The 20,498-nt window shown below is 42.8% G+C and overlaps 1 protein-coding gene and 1 long non-coding RNA gene across 2 annotated transcripts in view; one reads left to right on the top strand and one right to left on the bottom strand.

Annotated features, from left to right (window-relative positions):
- The window catches only part of nudt12 (nudix (nucleoside diphosphate linked moiety X)-type motif 12), a 21,163-nt gene extending 665 nt beyond the window's left edge, over positions 1-20,498 (bottom strand). Inside the window, exons 1-6 of the mRNA XM_029722254.1 lie at positions 20,365-20,498; positions 2,028-2,251; positions 870-1,435; positions 590-757; positions 329-442; positions 38-237 (exon numbers count right to left, since the gene is read on the bottom strand). Of these exons, the coding sequence (XP_029578114.1) occupies positions 38-237; positions 329-442; positions 590-757; positions 870-1,435; positions 2,028-2,251; positions 20,365-20,400 (1,308 nt within the window). The 5' untranslated portion in view covers positions 20,401-20,498. The remainder of the gene's footprint in view (positions 1-37; positions 238-328; positions 443-589; positions 758-869; positions 1,436-2,027; positions 2,252-20,364) is intronic.
- Positions 15,864-17,491, top strand: LOC115167647 (uncharacterized). Its single transcript, XR_003870521.1, has 2 exons — positions 15,864-16,041; positions 16,793-17,491. It is a non-coding gene; the product is annotated as an uncharacterized LOC115167647 (long non-coding RNA).

Below are 20,498 nucleotides of genomic sequence, written 5' to 3'. Positions count from 1 at the left end.
AACATGTAAATCACAGATTAGGAAAACTAGCATTTACCTGTTGCCGTGTAAACCAACGAGCCTCTTCAATTTCCTTTTCATCGACTTTGATGTCTGTTGACATGGCAACAGCCAGGCAACCAATCATTAGTGAGGAGGGCATTGGCCAGGGCTGACAGGACACATACTGAACAGGACCCACTTTGACCCCACTCTCCTCCTCCGTCTCTCTCCTTACTGCATCCTCAATGGCCTCACCTGCATAGAGAGATGTCACTGGCATCTATCTGCACACTCCAAAATCAGAGTAAATGTTAAGTGTTTCGTTTAGTGTGTTGAGATCAACTACCTGGTTCAATGAATCCAGCAAGACATGAAAACATCCCAGCAGGAAAAGTCTTCTTTCTGCCCAATAAGCATTGGTTGCCATCTGGGTGAATGACCAACATGATCACCACAGGATCTGTATGGATAACACGACACATAACATTACATAAGTCAGGTCATTTTGACCTGATATTGAGGTTAGAACATTATAATAATGATTAAAAGAAAAAACATGCAGTAGTTCATTTTCAATTAACAAATACAAAAACAGGAGGCTCTTTACCAACTCGTGGGTAACAAGTGTTGTGGATGCCTTGTCGGCTTCTGCAGTCTTTGTTGAAGCAGGTCCTCTTATAGCCTCCTTCCTCCACATTAGTGTTACTCCCACATGTTGGGCAGAAGCTGTATCGGTTGTGCCAAGCAAGGACAGAGCTGGCTTGAGCAATGATTCCTGAGGGGAAAAGGGATCATACATTTTTTAGGGGGGAGGGGGTTTGTAAGTCCACATTTTGTATGCTGTTTTAATAATATTTTGATGAAGAAACTCCCAGAGAAATACTCACCAGCCTCAGCCTCACTAAGTTTCAGAAGACCTGGCATGGGTGGTTTGAGGAAGAAGCTATTTGGATTGGTGAGTTGGAGATGATCCATGGGATTGTCATCAGTATTGAGAGCAAACCAAGCAGTGGGTTCATTCCCTTCTTTTGGAGGAGAGGATGAGGAGCTTCTCTGCTTCTCTACCCCGAGGAAGATGACTGTTGTTCCAGATTTTTTAAGTAGTTCTTTATTAACCGAGCTTGCATCAAGTCTACACAGTTTTATACCTGGATGGGCTGTGCTCTCCTCGGAAGCAGACACAAGAGGGTTCAAGTTAAAGAACAAGATGAACACTGTGTCTGGAGAAGACTGTTTTGCTTCTAGCCACTTGCTGTCAGGCCTCTTTTCACTCATTCTGTTGAAAACTTCTCTGTTGAAGTAGTTTTCATGCTCTTCCATTCTGTCGCTGGGTAGAATCCGTTGACATTTGTTCTCAGTCTTTGCCAATAACCTGGCAATATGTCGGTGTCCCCAGAATTTGGCAATGTCATAAGCAGTTTGAGCAGATTTATTGACTAAAAACTTATCACACCTTGAGGGAAAGAGAAGTGTGATCAGTACATCTAATTAGGGTGTTATCTTCATGTTTACACGGTTAATCATCTGTTATCAGGTAATTAACCTAGGGTGTATTCACTAGGAACCAAACGGAAGCAAACAGGACAAAATGGGGAGGGACATACCTGAATTCGTATAATAGAAACTCTTGTTTTCATTACAAGACTTTTTCCATTGGGAAACATTTTCTGCGGTGTGCACTAATGAATACACCCCTGCTGTTATTTTAACCATATGTTTAGACATTTAAAGGCACACTCTCTAAGATGTGAATACTTAAAGTGAGCCACCATAAAAACATAAACAAACAAATGCATCCCATGCCAACTTGATTTCTATGATATATCTGTAGTGTTCAAGAATGACATTCCATGAGAGCATCATTACTTGTTTGAAATATGATTTTATCCTAATAGACCTACAATCTCCTGTGACAACAAAAACATACACAATGGAGTAATAGTTCTCACTAACTTACTTAGAAAGTAATATTTAGACGATATAAAAACAGCTGTAATAATCTCATGTATCCATGTCATTTTTGTTCAGTATGTTTTGATATTTACCCATTTGAAAGTAGGTTGTCTACAATATCAGTGTGTCCATTCCTTGCAGCTAGCATCAACGCAGTCCAGCCATTCTCCCCACTTTCATTGACCAAAAAGCTGGAATGAGAGATCATCCCTGAGAGTTTTGCCAGGTCTCCCCTGGAAGCATAATCCAGGAATCGCTCCAACAGCTCCTCTTTGGGACTCATCTGAATATTTGCCATTTGAGTGTGATAGTATACCTGTATGAATATGATAGAACATTCATTATGATAGTTTATTTTATGTTTTGCTATGCTGTGTATGCACTGCCATGTGTTTAATATACTGTATGTGTTTTTATTGAGCTGCCTTCTTGGCCAGGTCTCCCTTGTAAAATAGGTATTCTGACCTCAATGGGACTTCCTGTATAAATAAAGGTTAAATTAAACAAATCTTTACTCATGTGTTTATGTGATATTCGGTTACTTGAGACTGAATGAAAGAAGTGGGCCTACATCAATTTGCCTATGTCTAGCAATTTACTGACTGGGATTAATGCCGCGTTCACGTGCTAGTCGGAACTAGGAACCTCACACATTTCCGACTTGCTAACTGGTTGTACCGAGTTCAACCAGTTAGCAAGTTGGAAATGTCCTAGTTCTGACTAACACGTGAAAGCGGCATAAAGAGCAATAGTAATGGCGTCTTTTTGTAAGCACCAACGGAGGCTAACTCCGCTATGGCTCGTTGGCCAAAGTCTATGGGGGAAATGAATGGGGTTTTGGAGGGTTTTTGGATAAACGCCGAAAATAAGGTCTGTGGAAACACAGGCTTAGGAGAGTTTATATGTTTTGTTCTATGAGATAATATTCATCAGCTAACAATAATAATAAATTACATTTGTAGAGCGCTTTTCTTTTACAGATGACACTTTTTCAGTATTTTGAAGCATTTATGTAATCAAAATAAGCACATAAAGCACAACGGCTTCATAATTCATGAAGATCATATTAACTGACTGATATTCAGGGTCGTAATTTGGGTTTGGAAAGTTGAAGCACATTTGCTGAATTTCTATACAATTAATTCAACTTTAAAATTCCATTATCACCTTGGCTGCTGTAAATTCATTCACCTCAGACGATCTACAAACACATAGCCTATTAGCTATACTATTGTAATGTTATACCCTTAAGGGAAAGCTTGGCTGGAGCTGTCACCCAAAAAAATGCACCACCCAAAAATGCACCACAAAACCCCCCCCCCCAAAAAAATGCACCACCCTCTCCAATAGGCTGGGCGATATGGCAAATAAATTATCACGATATCTATATTTTTTCATTCGACAACGATAATTATCACGATATTAATGCCTAATGCCTGAGCATTAGAGCGTTGGGCCAGTAACCGAAAGGTTGCTAGATCGAATCCCCGAGCTGACAAGATAAAAATCTGTCGTTCCACCCCTGAACAAGGCAGTTAACCCACTGTTCCCTGATAGGCCGTCATTGTAAATAAGAAGTTGTTCTTAACTGACTTGCCTAGTTAAATAAAGGTTAATTTTTTTTTTATTATGTGAGCTACACATAAAATTATACTTTAAGGAAAACTGTTCCATGTTTGCGGCCAGGGAGCACGTACCTGGGGTCAATTAAATTGATAAGCCTCTTGAAACCTTCCTTTTTGACTATGCTAATTGGTAGCATGTCCTTAACAATGCAATGCATAATAGCATAAGTGATGTCTTTGTTTTTTCAATGTTTGCCTGTAAGGCATAAACGCTGTCAGTGTTGACTGCTTATCGGGCAAACATGCCTAGATTGGCTGGTGCTTGAGGGGCGTTTATCAATACAGTGGCGCAAACTCAAACTTCCTGCATGTTCTGAAGAGTGATTTTGCTTCAGATGTTGAAAAAGGTTTGTCGTATTACCAGACTTCGTAGCCACCGGTCTACGGCACAATTTGCACCGGACATTGCTCTGCTCTTTGTCGGACTTCAAGAAGCCAAACCACTTCCAAATTACTGAAACAGTTTAACCCTTTTTATCAATAATTTCTTTGTTGGAAGCTGCTCCTTCTCCATGGCTATCACTGCCACCGTATTGATATTGATTTGTCGCCCAACCCTACTCTCCAATGTTAAAATATTTTAACATGACCCTTCCCTTTTACTCTCAAAAAATTGAAAACGCTCCCCCCTCAGAATTAACTCAAAATGAATGATTACCACCACAAATAACAATAAGTGTAGCAACCCTGTGTTTATAAACGAGGATATTGACTTGACCATTTCAGCATGGTTTTGTGGCACAGTCGATTCCACACAGGGCTACGAGCCAGATGATTGAGGGTTCGCCGATCACCACCGACGACCTCACTCTCGCTGCCTGTCTCATTACACTTTGATCAGAGCCGGCTGCAGGGAGAAATCCGATTTTCAACATTTTGATGCTATATTTATAATTATATAAAATATATGCAACGATTTTCCACCATCAGGTATCTGTGCCAATGCACCACAACAACCATAAGCAATGCATAACTGCATACCGATTACCGACTTTGAGCGCTTCTTCATGGTTTGCGTTTCAACACCACAATCAAATTGACATACCCTATCTCGACAAAAAGAAAATACATCACTCCCTACTCAGTATCGAAGGTTTGGCTTGACAATTTGTGAATGTCAAACTTTTTGGTGTAACAGATGTCTCTTTCCATTCATCGAATGGCTGGTCCGCAGATTGGATGCTAGAATTATATTAGAGTAGAGTGGATGAACATGTGCAGGTGGCCTACAGGAGACTTCTGAAGTAGCCTAATCAGATTAAAACATTTTGACTGGTTGTGTTTATGCCACACATAAAGGTAAACAACAAATATGTAGGCTATATTGAAGCGTTAGGTTCTAGGTCAAGGAATAGCTGCTCAGATCGGGAAGGAGGCAGAATGGTGTTCAGATTTCATGAATAACTGGGCCTGCTGGAAGCATAGGCCTATGTGGCTGCACTATATAGGACGACTTGGGAGAATGATGATCGGCAACAAACAGCACATCAGTATCAGTAGTAAAAATACAGACTCCTGCACTGTGCCCTTCTAGACGTTCTAATCTGCCAAGAGTAGACTCACAACTGTCCAAATGGAATGAAACATTCAAATAACAGGGATTTTGTGCCATTATTCAAATTACACTTTCACTGCAGTTTACAGCCTATACTAGAATTGTACTCACTTGAAAACAATAATGCAAATATTCATTGCATTGTGGTGTTGTAGGCATGATCATTTTAATGTCCTTAAGGCCATACAAATGTAATTAACTTTATAACAGATTTATTTTTTCTAAAAAGTGAGGCTAGCTCAACAACGCAATTAAAAAATAAAATAAAAGTTGTACAACTTGTAATAATACTGAACAACCATTGTACAACACCTACCGACCTCAACATGATATTTTAGCCTTTTGGTATTGTAGCAAACGGTGGGGCAGGTAATACAACTCGGGTCGCAGGCGTGAAAGACAAACAGCCTACAAATCGTGCCAATAGGGTTAACCCATTTTTTGGGAATTGTAACGTGGCTCAGATAGCAAGGTTTGCTACACGGCCCCCTCTGTACTTAAATGCAAGCAGCTGTGCTTCGACTACTCAGGCCCCTAGCACGTTCGAGCCGTGCGTTCTGATGGCGGCATGGCCACCATCCCACTTCTGACACCAATGTAGCAAACGGCAGTACAAGGAAGTAAAACCAGGTCAGTGGCGTGAAAGGCAAACACACTATGCCTCGTGCCAATAGGGTTAACCCACTTGATAGGAATAGTATCATACATATGCTCTGATCCAGAGCGATTTAAATCAAATCAAATCTTATTGGTCACATACACGTGTTTAGCAGATGTTATTGCGGGTGTAGCGAAATGCTTGTGCTTCTAGTTCCGACAGATAATGCTTGTTAGATATTGCTGCACTAACAAATTCACAACATATACCCAATACACACAAATCTAAGTAAAGGAATGGAATTGAGAATATATAAATATGGACGAGCAATGTCAAAGCGTTATAGACTAAGATACAGTAGAATAGTATAGAATACAGTATATACATATGAGATGAGAGCAATATGTAAACATTATTAAAGTGACTAGTGATCCATTTATTAAAGTGGCCAATGATTTCAAGTCTGTGTATATAGGCAGCAGCCTCTCTGTGCTAGTGATGGCTATTTAACAGTCTGATGGCCTTGAGATAGAAGCTGTTTTTCAGTCTCTCGGTGCCAGCTTTGATGCACCTGTACTGACCTTTCCTTTTGGATGATAGCGGGGTGAACAGGCAGTGGCTCGGGTGGTTGTTGTCCTTGATGATCTTTTTGGGGTTAGGGTAAGTTTGCCCCAGGTGATGTGTTGTGCAGACAGCACAACCCTCTGAAGAGCCCTGCGGTTGTGGGCGATGCAGTTGCCGTACCAGGCAGTGATACAGCCCGACAGGATGCTCTCAATTCTGCATCTGTAAAAGTTGAGGGCTTTAGGTGTCAAGCCAAATTTTTCAGCCTCCTGAGGTTGAAGAGGTGCTGTTGCGCCTTCTTCACCACACTGTCTGTGTGGGTGGACCATTTCAGTTTGTCAGTGATGTGTACGCCAAGGAACTTTCCACCTTCTCCACTGCTGTCCCGTCAATGAGGTTAGGGGGGTGCTCCCTCTGCTATTTCCTGAAGTCCACGATCATCTCCTTTGTTTTGTTGACGTTGAATGAGAGGTTATTTTCCTGGCACCACCCTCCCAGAGCCCTCACTTCCGCACTGTAGGTTGTCTCGTTGTTGTTGGTAATCAAGCCTATTACTGTTGTGTCCTATGAAAACTTGATGATTGAGTTGGAGGCATGCTTGGCCACGCAGTCATGGGTGAACAGTGAGTACAGGAGGGGGCTGAGCACGCACCCTTGTGGGGCCCCAGTGTTGAGGATCAGTGAAGTGGAGGTGTTGTTTCCTACCTTCACCACCTGGAGGCGGCCCGTCAGGAAGTCCAGGACCCAATTGCACAGGGCAGGGTTCAGACCCAGGGCCTCAAGCTTAATGATGAGCTTGGAGGGTACTATGATGTTGAATGCTGAGCTATAGTCAATGAACAGCATTCTTACATAGGTATTCCTCTTGTCCAGATGAGATAGGGCAGTGTGATGGCGATTGCATCATCTGTGGACCTATTGGGGCGGTATTGAAATTGAAGAGGGTCTAGGGTGACAGGTAAGGTGGAGATGATATGATCCTTGACTAGTCTCTCAAAGGACTTCATGATAACAGAAGTGAGTGCTACGGGTCATTTAGTTCAGTTACCTTTGCATTCGTGGGTACAGGAACAACAATGGCCATCTTGAAGCATGTGGGGACAGCAGACTGGGATAGGGAGAGATTGAATATGTCCGTAGACACACCAGCCAGCTGGTCTGCACATACTCTGAGGACGCGGCTAGGGATGCTGGCTGGACCGGCAGCCTTTTGAGGGTTAATTAACACGTTTAAATGTCTTACTCACGCCGGCCACAGAGAAGAAGAGCCCACAGTCCTTGGGAGAGGGCCGCGTCGATGGCACTGTGTTATCCTCAAAGCAGGCAAAGAACATGTAATTGTCCGGAAGCAAGAGTCAGTGTTCGCGACGTGGCTGGTTTTCCTTTTGTAGTCCATGATTGTCTGTAGACCCTGCCACATACATTTTGTGTCTGAGCCTTTGAATTGCGACTCCACTTTGTCTCTATACTGACGTTTTGCCTGTTTGATTGCCTTGCGGAGGGAATGACTACTCTGTTTGTATTCTGCCATATTCCCATAGTCCTTAGCACAGTTACTTCCTGTTTGAGTCAAAATTAGGCTCAGTAGTGTGTGTGGCTTCCACGTGCCTGTATGACCTCCCTACAACGCCTGGGCATGCTCCTGATGAGGTGGCGGATGGTCTCCTGAGGGATCTCCTCCCAGACCTGGACTAAAGCATCCGCCAACTCCTGGACAGTCTGTGGTGCAACGTGGCATTGGTGGATGGAGCGAGACATGATGTCCCAGATGTGCTCAATTGGATTCAGGTCTGGGGAACGGGCGGGCCAGTCCATAGCATCAATGCCTTCCTCTTGCAGGAACTGCTGACACACTCCAGCCACATGAGGTCTACCATTGTCTTGCATTAGGAGGAACCCAGGGCCAGCATATGGTCTCACAAGGGGTCTGAGGATCTCATCTCGGTACCTAATGGCAGTCAGGCTACCTCTGGCGAGCACATGGAGGGCTGTGCGGCCCCCCAAAGAAATGCCACCCCACACCATGACTGACCCACCGCCAAACCGGTCATGCTGGACGATGTTGCAGGCAGCAGAACGTGCTCCACGGCGTCTCCAGACTCTGTCACATGTGCTCAGTGTGAACCTGCTTTCATCTGTGAAGAGCACAGGGCACCAGTGGCGAATTTGCCAATCTTGGTGTTCTCTGGCAAATGCCAAACGTCCTGCACGGTGTTGGGCTGTAAGCACAACCCCCACCTGTGGACGTCGGGCCCTCATACTACCCTCATGGAGTCTGTTTCTGACCGTTTGAGCAGACACATGCACATTTGTGGCCTGCTGGAGGTCATTTTGCAGGGCTCTGGCAGTGCTCCTCCTGCTCCTCCTTGCACAAAGGCGGAGGTAGCAGTCCTGCTGCTGGGTTGTTGCCCTCCTACGGCCTCCTCCACGTCTCCTGATGTACTGGCCTGTCTCCTGGTAGCGCCTCCATGCTCTGGACACTACGCTGACAGACACAGCAAACCTTCTTGCCACAGCTCGCATTGATGTGCCATCCTGGATGAGCTGCACTACCTGAGCCACTTGTGTGGGTTGTAGACTCCATCTCATGCTACCACTAGAGTGAAAGCACCGCCAGCATTCAAAAGTGACCAAAACATCAGCCAGGAAGCATAGGAACTGAGAAGTGGTCTGTGGTCACCACCTGCAGAACCACTCCTTTATTGGGCGTGTCTTGCTAATTGCTTATAATTTCCACCTGTTGTCTATTCCATTTGTACAACAGCATGTGAAATTTATTGTCAATCAGTGTTGCTTCCTAAGTGGACAGTTTGATTTCACAGAAGTGTGATTGACTTGGAGTTACATCGTGTTGTTTAAATGTTCCCTTTATTTTTTCCCTTTATATTTACAAAAAATATCCGATTAATCGATATCGGCTTTTTTGGTCCTCCAATAATCGGTATTGAAAAACCATAAATCGGTCGACCTCTATTGCCTAGTTAGCACGGTCAAATGCTGCCCGCCAACTCCAAGTTGAGGTAACGGTGATGCCAGGCAGGTAGCCAGATTCATTCTTAAATTGTTCTTAAGTTGTGTGGTCGACAGCAGCAATAATGAGTGAAGGGAAGGATACAACAAACCAGAAAATGTATCATTTCCACAAGGAATGGGAGGAGGATCATTTTTTCGGCATGTCAAACTCAAAATGTATTTGCCTCATCTGCCATAATAGCATCGCTATCCCAAAGAAAAGTAACATAGAACAACATTTTAAAACCACACACAAAACCCAGGAAAGAGATTTTCCAGCAAAAAATGAATTACGAAGAAAAAAGGTACAAGAACTAAAAAAATCTACTGGCAGCGCAGCAGTTATATTTTCTGTGACCAAGGCCTGTGACCAAAGGGAAGGCGGAAACCATAAGCATCTTATCGTGTGAGTCGCGTTCTTGCTAAGCATAAAAAGTTGTTCAAAGACAGGGAGATGATCAAGGAAGCATTTATTGAGGCTGCAGACTCGCTGTTTGGGGATTTTAAGAATAAGACTGAAATTATGGCTGCCATCAATGACATTCAGTTGTCCAGAAATACAGTGACAAGAAGATGTGAGGGAATAGCGAAGAACCTCGAGGATCAACTGAAGAAGGATATCGACAACTGCGAGTGTTATTCCCTCCAGTTTGACGAGTCCACAGATATGGTAGATGTGGCACAGTTATGAATTTTCATCAGAATGGTATTTGACAACATGAGTACAAAGGAGGAACTACTCGCCATTTTGCCACTGAAAGGACATACAAGGGGCGAAGATATTTTTCAAGCTTTTATGGAGTTTGCTAACAAATTCCAACTGCCCTTTTGTAAGCTTGTCTCCATTACTTCCGATGGGGCACCTGCTATGGTATGCAGCATTAGTGGGTTCGTTGCATTGTGCAAACGGGATGATTCTTTCCCGGACTTTTTTAGTTATCACTGCGTAATTCATCAGCAAGCTTTGTGCGGGAAGATGTTAAACATGAAAGAGGTGATGGATGTTGCGATGAAGATTGTGTGTTCTATTCGAGCAAGAAGCGTACAGCGGTGGCTATTTCGCACTTACTTAGAAAAGACTGAAGCGGAGCGCACAGACCTGGTGCTGCACACGGATGTGCGGTGGCTGAGCCAAGGTACATTTTCTAGGGAGATTCAGTGAGTTGTTGCCTGAAATCAAGGAGTTTCTCAAGGTCTCCAAACATGCAGAATATGCACAGCTAGAGGACACACAGTGACTCCTGGATTTAGCTTTTCTCATTGACCTAACTTACATGCTTAATGAATTTAAATTTACAGCTGCAAGGAAAAGGCAAACATGTAATCGACATGATCAGCTCTGTGAACACTTTTAAATGCAAACTACAACTGCTCACAAGAAAGCTGCAACGTAAGGACCTGCACTTCTTTCAACACAACACAGCTTGACAGTGCACGTTACGTGGAGCAAGTCCAGAGCATCTTATCGGAGTTTCATAGTCGTTTCCCTGACTTCGCATCACTTGAGCCTATTGCCACTTATATGTGCTTTCCGTTTGGCACAGACATAAATGTGGAAGTCATTGCCTCCAAAATGGGATCACTTTTTCAGTTGGACACAACTATAGCAGAAACTGAAATTCTCACCCTTAAAAAATGACATTCAGCTGAAATCCAGGGCAACCACTGAGATGAAGGAAGAGTTCTGGGAGCTACTGCTAGAGGAGAAGTATCCCAACATAAGAAGATGTGCTCTCAACTTATCAGCCCTTTTTGGTTCAACCTACCTCTGTGAGTCTGCATTTTTCTCACATGAAGATAATAACGTCCAAGTACAGATCTACTATGACTGATGACCACCTTGTGGCCTGAGACTTGCAACAAGCTGCTACAGCCCTGACTATGATAAACTACTTGCCTCCACTCAATGCCAAAAGTCACACCAAAGATAGGAAGTTAAATTTCATACATTTTGTTGGTTGGTTTAGATTTAGAAACTGGCAGATCTCATCAGGCTGGCAAATGAAAACGTAGATCTCACATCAAAGAAGGTTGGGCACACCTGACCTAGATTTATATCACTCCTTGATTAAATTCGATCTCACCCTTCTGTCCCTACGCTTTAAACTTTTTGTTTACAACAAATGTAACTCTTGTCTCCTGTTTATAATGGTTCAGATGGCCTTCATTACTACCCCACCAGTAGTAATGGAGACAAGCTTACAAAAGGGCAGTTGGAATTTGTTAGAAAACTCCATAAAAGCTTAAAATATCTTCGCCCCTTGTAAACTCAGCAAAAAAAGAAATGTCCCTTTTTCAGGAACCTGTCTTTCAAAGATAATTTGTAAAAATACAAATAACTTCACAGATCTTCATTTGTAAACCATAAACAATTAATGAACATGCACCTGTGGAACGGTCGTTAAGACACTAACAGCTTACAGACGGTAGGCAATTAAGGTCACAGTTATGAAAACTTTGGGCACTAAAGAGGCCTTTCTATTGACTCTGAAAAACACAGAAAGAAAGCAGGGAACCTGGGAATCTCATCTACGTGAAAGTGCCTTAGGCATGCTGCAAGGAGGCATGAGGACTGCAGATGTGGCCAGGGCAGTAAATTGCAATGTCCGTACTGTGAGATGTCTAAGACAGCGCTACAAGGAGACGGACAGCTGATCGTCCTCGCAGTGGCAGACCACGTGTAACAACACCTGCACAGGATCAGTACATCCAAACATCACACCAGCGGGACAGGTACAGGATAGCAACAACTGCCCGAGTTACACCAGGAACGCATAATCCCTCCATCAGTGCTCAGACTGTCTGCAATAGGCTGAGAAAGGCTGGACTGAGGGCTTGTAGGCCTGTTGTAAGGCAGGTCCTCACCAGACATCACCGGCAACAACGTCGCCTATGGGTACAAACCCACCGTCGCTGGACCAGACAGAACTGGCAAAAAGTGCTCTTCACTGACGAGTCGCGGTTTTCTCTCACCAGGGGTAATGGTCGGATTCGCGTTTATCGTCAAAGGAATAAGCGTTACACCGAGGCCTGTACGGGATCGATTTGGAGGTGGAGGGTCCATCATGGTCTGGGGCGGTGTATCACAGCATCATCGGACTGAGCTTGTTGTCATTGCAGGCAATCTCAAAGCTGTGCGTTACAGGGAAGACATCCTCCTCCTTCATGTGGTAACCTTCCTGCAGGCTCATCTTGACATGTCCCTCCAGCATGACAATGCCACCAGCCATACTGCTCATTCTGTGCGTGATTTCCTGCAAGACAGGAATGTCAGTGTTCTGCCATGGCCAGCGAAGAGCCCGGATCTCAATCCCATTGAGCACGTCTGGGACCTGTTGGATCGGAGGGTGAGGGGTAGGCCATAATGTCCGGGAACTTGCAGGTGCCTTGGTGGAAGAGTGGGGTAACATTTCACAGCAAGAACTGGCAAATCTGGTGCAGTCCATGAGGAGGAGATGCACTGCAGTACTTAATGCAGCTGGTGGCCACACCAGATACTGACTGTTACTTTTGATTTTGGCCCCCCCCTTTGTTCAGGGACATATTATTCCATTTCTGTTAGACACATGTCTGTGGAACTTATTCAGGTTATGTCTTAGTTGTTGAATCTTATGTTCATACAAATATTTACACATGTTAAGTTTTCTGAAAATAAACGCAGTAAACGCAGTTGACAGTGAGAGGATGTTTCTTTTTTCCTGAGTTTATGTCCTTTCAGTGGCAAAATGGCGAGTAGTTCCTCCTTTGAACTCATGTTGTTAAATACCATTCTGATGCAAATGCATAACTGTGCCACATCTACCATATCTGTGGACTGTTCAAACTGGAGGGAATAACACTCGCAGTTGTCAATATCCTTCTTCAGTTGATCCTCGAGGTACTCCGCTATTCCCTCATCTTCTTGTCACCGTATTTCTGGACAACTGAATGTCATTGATGGCAGCCACAATTTCAGTCTTATTCTTAAAATCCCCAAACAGCAAGTCTGCAGCCTTAATAAATGCTTCCTTGATCATCTCCCCATCTTTGAACAACTTTTTATGCTTAGCAAGAACGCGACTCACACGATAAGATACTATGGGTGCCGCCTTCCCTTTGGTCACAGGCCCTGTGAAATGGACTCCTGCGATGCCAATAGATTTTTTTTAGTTCTTGTACCTTTCTTCTTCGTAATTCAGTCTTCGCTGGAAAATCTCTTTCCTGGGTTTTGTGTGTGGTTTTAAAATGTTGTTCTATGTTACCTTTCTTTGGGATAGCGATGCTATTATGGCAGATGAGACACACATTTTGAGTTTGACATGCCGAAAAAATGATCCTCCTCCCATTCCTTGTGGAAATGATACATTTTCTGGTTTGTTGTATCCTTCCCTTCACTCATTATTGCTGCTGTCGACCACACAACTTAAGAACAATTTAAGAATGAATCTGGCTACAAAGTTAGCTAGCTAGCTACCTGCCTGGCACCACCGTTACCTCGACTTGGAGTTGGTGGGCAGAATTTGACCGCCCTAACTAGGCATGCGTCAATATGTGGGCAGGGACTGGTCATATTTTATGTAAATCACGTGACTTTTCAGACATTGCTGTGAATGGAGGATTGTCGAAATGAAAACAGAAAGAGATTATAGGCATTGATTTGTGTGGCTGAATTTTAGTAGATGCTTAATCATCTCACGATCAACTGGCAAGCACCAGTAGATCGTGATTGACTAGTTGGGCACCCCTGATCCAGGTCGTTAGTAAGCTAGCTAGCTAACTCCATTGACTAACGTTAGCTAGCTAAGTAGACAGACGTGTGTTATTGATTTAGATTATACATCAAGCTAGCTATAAAGATTAACTGCTATTCTAACTTGTGTCATTTGTTTAACTTCTCAGATCTCGCATCGTGAAAACTTGCATTGGGAACTCAAATATGTTCCCTATGATGGAACCCCTTCAAGGTGGTCGGTAGGAGAACCTACGCCTGCCACCAGGCTGGCTGCCAGGGCAAGGATAAACATGCGAATGATAAGAAGAGGAAAACACAAATGGTATGTTAGCTAAGGTTTACAACAATTTTTATTTTATTTATTTGCCTAGGCAAGTCAGTTAAGAACAAATTCTTATTTTACAAAGATGGCCAACCCCGGAAGACGCTGGGCCAATTGTGCACCGCCCTAAGGGACTCCCGATCACAATGAAGTTGATTATGATTGACTGATATTGGGAGGAGGGGATGTCTGTCAGGAAGGGAGAGATGAGAGAAGGTGAAAGGTTGAGAAGGGTATGTGTTAGAAAGGGACAACAGAAGAGAACCACAAGATGCAGGACTCCTTGTTTCCCCAATATCTAAGAAAACAGATGAATACAGGGATTTTTTCTACAGACCTCTTATGTGAGAGAATTGGATGTTTCAGTCTTGTAATGTTACGTACCTAAGCCTTGGAAAAATAATCCTTGTCTGAGCATGAACGGCCCATATGTGGTGGGCGGAAGCCTATCTCCTGTTTCTGTCATGTAAGGCAGCTTGATGTACAAGTAGCCTATACCCCTGGACAGGGCGCTAGTTCACTAATTCCTTAATGCTGAGAGCCAAGCAGAGAGGCATCAGGTCCCAAGGTACTGGACTGATGAACTATCCTTGCTGTCTCTGCTTGGTCAGTACCCCACTCTCAACTGGGATTCCATACCACTGACTATTACGGGGGATGAGTCCCTGGCTTGTTGCAAGCAGGGGTGGCGTTGGAAGGGGCCACATTGTCTCTCGGTCCCCCTGTCCCAGTCTCCGGTGTTTATGCTGCAATAGTTTATATTTTTCTAGGGGCCTTGATCAGCTTGCCTCAGCTGGTGTACTGTGTCTTATCTGATGTACCTAAGCATGTTCCCACTAACCCCCTTCTTTTGTCCCTTTCTACATCTAATGACACCTGGATGTGCCTAGCCCAAGCCTACCTGGACGTGCTACTGATCCTGGACTGGGGCTGAGAACCCTTGGGCATGCCTACCCCTAGCCCCTCTCCGCACCCCCTAGCATGCTTGTACCTAAGCTAAACACTGTATATTCCATCTCACCCTCTTCTTCTCCTCTTCTGTCTTAAGCCTAGTCCAGGACAAATAAACAATTTTATATTGAGCATGATTTTTTGTCAAGGACAAGGTGTAATCTGAGTCCGAGAAACCAGACCATACTGTAGACAATGAAATAATTCCAGAATACTATAAAAATAAAGATAATCATACAAAACTATCTATGGTACATTAAACATTTCCATTCTACAATATGGCCTCTGGCAAAGAAAACTCTTTGTTAAAATTCTGTTATATTTGTGGTGTGGTCTGTCCCTTACAGAACAGGAAAAAAGCGCAAAAATGTTAAAAAAAGAAAAAAGAAACATCAGTGGGAGTTAACACACCCACCCACACATCTAAATACAGCTGATAAAGCACATCTAGGACTACAGACCACTAGCGGTTCTGGGGGGGGCAGTGCCCCTGTGACAACAATTTTGGACCCCCTTGTGGCCCCCCTATATGTGGAGTATGAAATAATTTTTACATAACTGATTTTTGCTATCGTTCTTTTTTACATCCGTTATTAGACAGTGGCAACGCGGAACACTAATTTAACCCACACATTTTCTAGAGGGACGGCTTTAGGCGGAACACAAAAGTATAGTACCACATGCATCTGCAAGTTTTTTTTCTATTCAGAAGTTGTAAGAAATTCCGCACGAATATTATAGTTCAAGCACAAAGAAGGAAATATAGAGGTGAGTAAAATTGTTAATATGTTGTATTTGTATTAAATGCATTACAGAAGTGTAACTTTAGATCAGCTTATCTTAACCTGGCCGTTTTACTTTGTGGCAGTATGAAAAAGGTTAAAGTATATGATCAACAAACTCATGGTGCAGAGTGTTTTTACTTAAACCACACTCCGTAAACACATTGTAACGTAAAACGGTTAGACATAAAGGGTAGTTACCTAGCAAGTCAGTTATTTTAAGTAAATTAATTAATAAGCGTGGTCCCCATTGCTTTTGCTCTTTAGTTTTCACCAAAATGAAGAGAAAGAAGGACATCATGTCCTTCTTCCAACGAAAAGGCAAGGCAGACAGTGAGACAGAGTCAGATGGTTCAGGTGTAGAGAGAGCAAGAGAGCAGAGAGCCTGCAGAGAAAAAGCAGGAAGACTTGTCCATTGGAGAGACAGATTGAAGGCATAGTAGAGCAGGAAAGTGAGACAGATGGAGAGGCTGAGGTAGAGGCTGAGAGTGAGACACCAACAGAGGAGCCTTGTGCGTCCACATGCAGTGGACCATCAGGTTTGTAGTGCAGTGCAATTAGTCAGTTTATATGGTGTATAGAAATTAGTCGGTTTGTGATTGAAATGAATTCTTATTTAACATGCTATTGGGCTTGTGATATAGATATCAGATGGATTTCAGAAGTTGCCTAACGGCAATGGTATATCTAAAATTACCCTAATAGATACTTTTAATTATATATTTTTTCTTTGGCAGATATCAGCAAATCCCTGGAGGAGCCACCGGTGCAGCCAATGATGAACATATACCCGAGAACTCTGATGGGGGACCGGAGGAGGAACTTCAAGGCGGCCTGGTGCCATATCCACCCCTGGCTTGAATATTCAAAAAAATCTGACTCTGTGTTTTGTTACGCCTGCAGGCATTTTAGCCCTCCCAAAGTCTCAGAGACTGTATTTGATTCACAATTGGGTTTTAACAACTGGAAGAAGGCAACTTACAAAGAGGGGGGATTTGCAATTCATGCAAGGTCTGAGCAGCACAAACAAGCAATGATTACATGGAGAGGCTATCAGAAAGCTGTAAAAAGTAACACTGGTAAATGCCCTAAACAAGGAACACAACAAACAGGTTCAAGAAAATCAGGACTATATTAAAACAATAGAAGTACTACTACATACAGCCACACAAAACATTGCCCAAAGAGGACACGATGAGTCTGCAGAGTCAGATAACAAAGGGGACTTCATGGCAATCCTAGAAACAATAGCTAAGCATGACACAACTGTGAAAAAAAGGTTGACTTCCATTCATAATGCAAAATATACAAGCAAAGGGATTCAGAATGAGGTTCTGAGTTGTTTGGCAGACATGGTTCGAACAAAAATTATAGAAGAAGTGAAAGACAGTGAGGTCTTTAGCATAATGGCAGACGAAACAAAACATGTAAAAAAAGGAGCAGATATCTCTAGTACTCAGGTACTATTTCAGAGGAGCTGTCCATGAGAGCTTTCTCCACTTTGAATCGGCTGATCGACTAGATGCAGCAGGGCTTACTGACAAAATCATACACATATTAGAAAGTCATGGTCTTGAATACAAAAACAACCTTGTAGGCCAAGCATGTGACGGTGCTTCCGTTATGAGTAGGCCAAGCATGTGCCGGTGCTTCCGTTATGAGCATTCAGGCGTCCAGGCACGCATTAAAGAACAAGCAAAGCATGCCTTTTACATCCACTGCAGTGCACACTGTCTAAACTTAGTTTTAGTGGATACAGTCAAAGCTGTCCCTGAGGTAGGACAGTTCTTCTCCTTACTAGAAATACTTTACATCTTCACATCTAGGTCATATGCGCATCAGAAATGGCTTAGCATACAAAAAGAGATGTACCCAGGTGCACCTAGAGAGCTTCAGAGACTAAGTGACACTCGCTGGGCATGTCGATATATGGCTCTACACACTATTATGGATAGATTGATTACCTGCCATTAAGCGAGTCCTGCAAGACATAGTCCAAGAACACAATGGTGACAGATCTGTTGAGGCACGAGGTCTGCTTGCACAGATAGATTTACAATTCATTGTGTGCCTTGTTACACTCCATAAAGTGTTTGGAGAAGCAACATTTCTATCAGATATGCTACCGTCTTCATCACTTGACCTGTCAAAGGCTGTTGATTTAGTTGAAGCCTTACTTCAAACTTTTAATGACTACAGGGATGAGTCATTTTTTGATGACCTATGGAATGAAGTATTGAACACAGCTGAAAAAAAAGCTAAGCTTTTTTTCAATTTAATGGAGACTGTGTACTCATTACAGTGGGTCAGATTCAGAACAAGAAAAAGGCCGTTTTCGTACAACCCTTTTCTACCCTGTTTTAGATCATATGCTCAATGAGCTTAACAGAAGGTTCCCTAGCAAAAACTGTGACATAATGAATGGCATCCAAACTCTAAACCCTACAAGTGATGTTTTTCTCAGAGAGGTCCATGTTTCCATTTGCTAGAATGTATGAATCAAATATTGAGGACTTGGGGCATGAACTACATCAGTTCAGAAGAATTTTACAAAGGAAAATAGAGTGGCATGCCGAGACTCTCCAGTGTAGTAGAGCTGGCATTATTCATTGAGCCTTATAAAGAAGTTTTCTTTGAGCTCTTTAAACTGTGCAAGATAGCTGTTTCAATCCCTGTTAGTACTGCTTCTTGTGAACGGAGTTTTTCTGTACTAAAGCTGGTGAAAACGTATCTCAGGTCCACAATGTCAGATGACAGATTAAGCAATTTAGGTCTATTAAGTATTGAGTCAAGGAGGGCAAAGGCCTTGAGTCTAGATGAATTTGCTGATCTTTTTGCAAAAAAACACAAACGGAGAATACAGTTGATGTGACCTGATACTGAATATGTAATGCAAATTCAAATTATAATAGAAATGCAAATAAATTGTTGAATGATTATGAACATGGTCTTTTGCCTGCTAATGCCTGCAACGCAGTGAAGAAAACGATATGGCAACAATAACGTCTAACGTAACTGGCGCCTTTAACAGTTCAACTGGCCCCAGCTTGGCCCCCCCAGTTGAAATGGTCTAGAACCGCCACTGCTACAGACTAGCCAATCAAACAAGGGTTAGGGTTTCAGCCATTATCATACTACCTAAGCCTATCCAAACATCTCCACAAGTTCATAAGGGATAGGTCTAACATATCCATCTGCAGACACAATTTTTTACTTTTCAGAAGAGAAAGGAGAGAAAACATTTAGGGGAAGGTAGGAGAGGAGTGGTGAAGAGAAAACAGATAATGGGGTGGAGAGTGTTCGACTTTATATTAGGAGAGAGGTTCTTTGTTGTTTTTAAAGGAAAAACGTATAAAAATGAAATCTAAGCAGCCAATGACTTGTTATTTTTTCCCCCTCTCTCTCATACCATATTCCCATTGCTAACGTTAGTTATTGCTATTCCATTGCTATAGTTTCTGTAGTCTAGTGGCCAGTTAGTATATGAAAAAAAATTATGCCATTCTTCCCATCGTGGACTAGTAGAGCTGGGACACCAGGTGGGTGCATTAATTATCAAGTAGAACGGGAAAACAGCAGTACTCAGAACCTCCATACATGGAACTCTAGCCGCTGTAATCTAAGTTCTACGAGGGCAAAATTACTATCTGATAACACAATTCATGTTTGTATTACATCATGTAATGTATTGCTCAGTAGAAAGTAGATTTATTGTCGAATTGTAGCTAGATTTTCCGCAATGGTTCCGCTAGCCACCACGTGTAATTCTGTGGAAATTAAGAAAAGTCTGCTGCAGAACTCGACGCTGTGTTAACGCAAACTCTCGTAGTGAATGGGACTATGACCCCACAACATGACAGAGTAGCAAGTGTAGAATTCAGCTATAAAACAACGAAGTGCAGACTAACAGCTACAGTAGGTGTTTTTCCACATTCTCATTGGTCCATCCGACGTCAATCAAATGTAATAATGCCCTTTCACATGATGTAACTTTGTTTATATTTGGTAGCCATAGCCCCTTCAAAAGATATGTTGCAAGCTTTTAAACACATGGATATTTCAAGATTATTAAAATGTATTGCTGCCTGTCCGACAACTATAATAATGCCTTTGACAAATGTTATTATTTTGGCTACAGGACTCCGGTTATGTCACAACTCCATGTTTAAGCTATAGGCGATACGAGAGGAAATATATATAAACAAATGCAACTTATCACGCAAAACAATTATAGCTTTCACCCGACATGTAGCCTATATCGAGTGTCATTCGATAAAACCAACGGAATAAGGCACTTTCAACTACTAACCTTGGTACGTGCCTGCCTGCGGTCTGTAGTCCTCATGAGACTGGCCCAAATGGTTGAATAAACGATTCAGGAGCAAATGCAACAGCGACGGTGGCAAGACATGCTTATTACACTCAAACACTATCCAACTGGCC

Source organism: Salmo trutta, chromosome 29 (assembly GCF_901001165.1).
Source record: "Salmo trutta chromosome 29, fSalTru1.1, whole genome shotgun sequence".
Lineage (NCBI taxonomy): Eukaryota > Metazoa > Chordata > Actinopteri > Salmoniformes > Salmonidae > Salmo > Salmo trutta.
The sequence above is the reverse complement of the archived record's forward strand: the minus strand, read 5'-3'. Positions and strand labels throughout refer to the sequence as shown.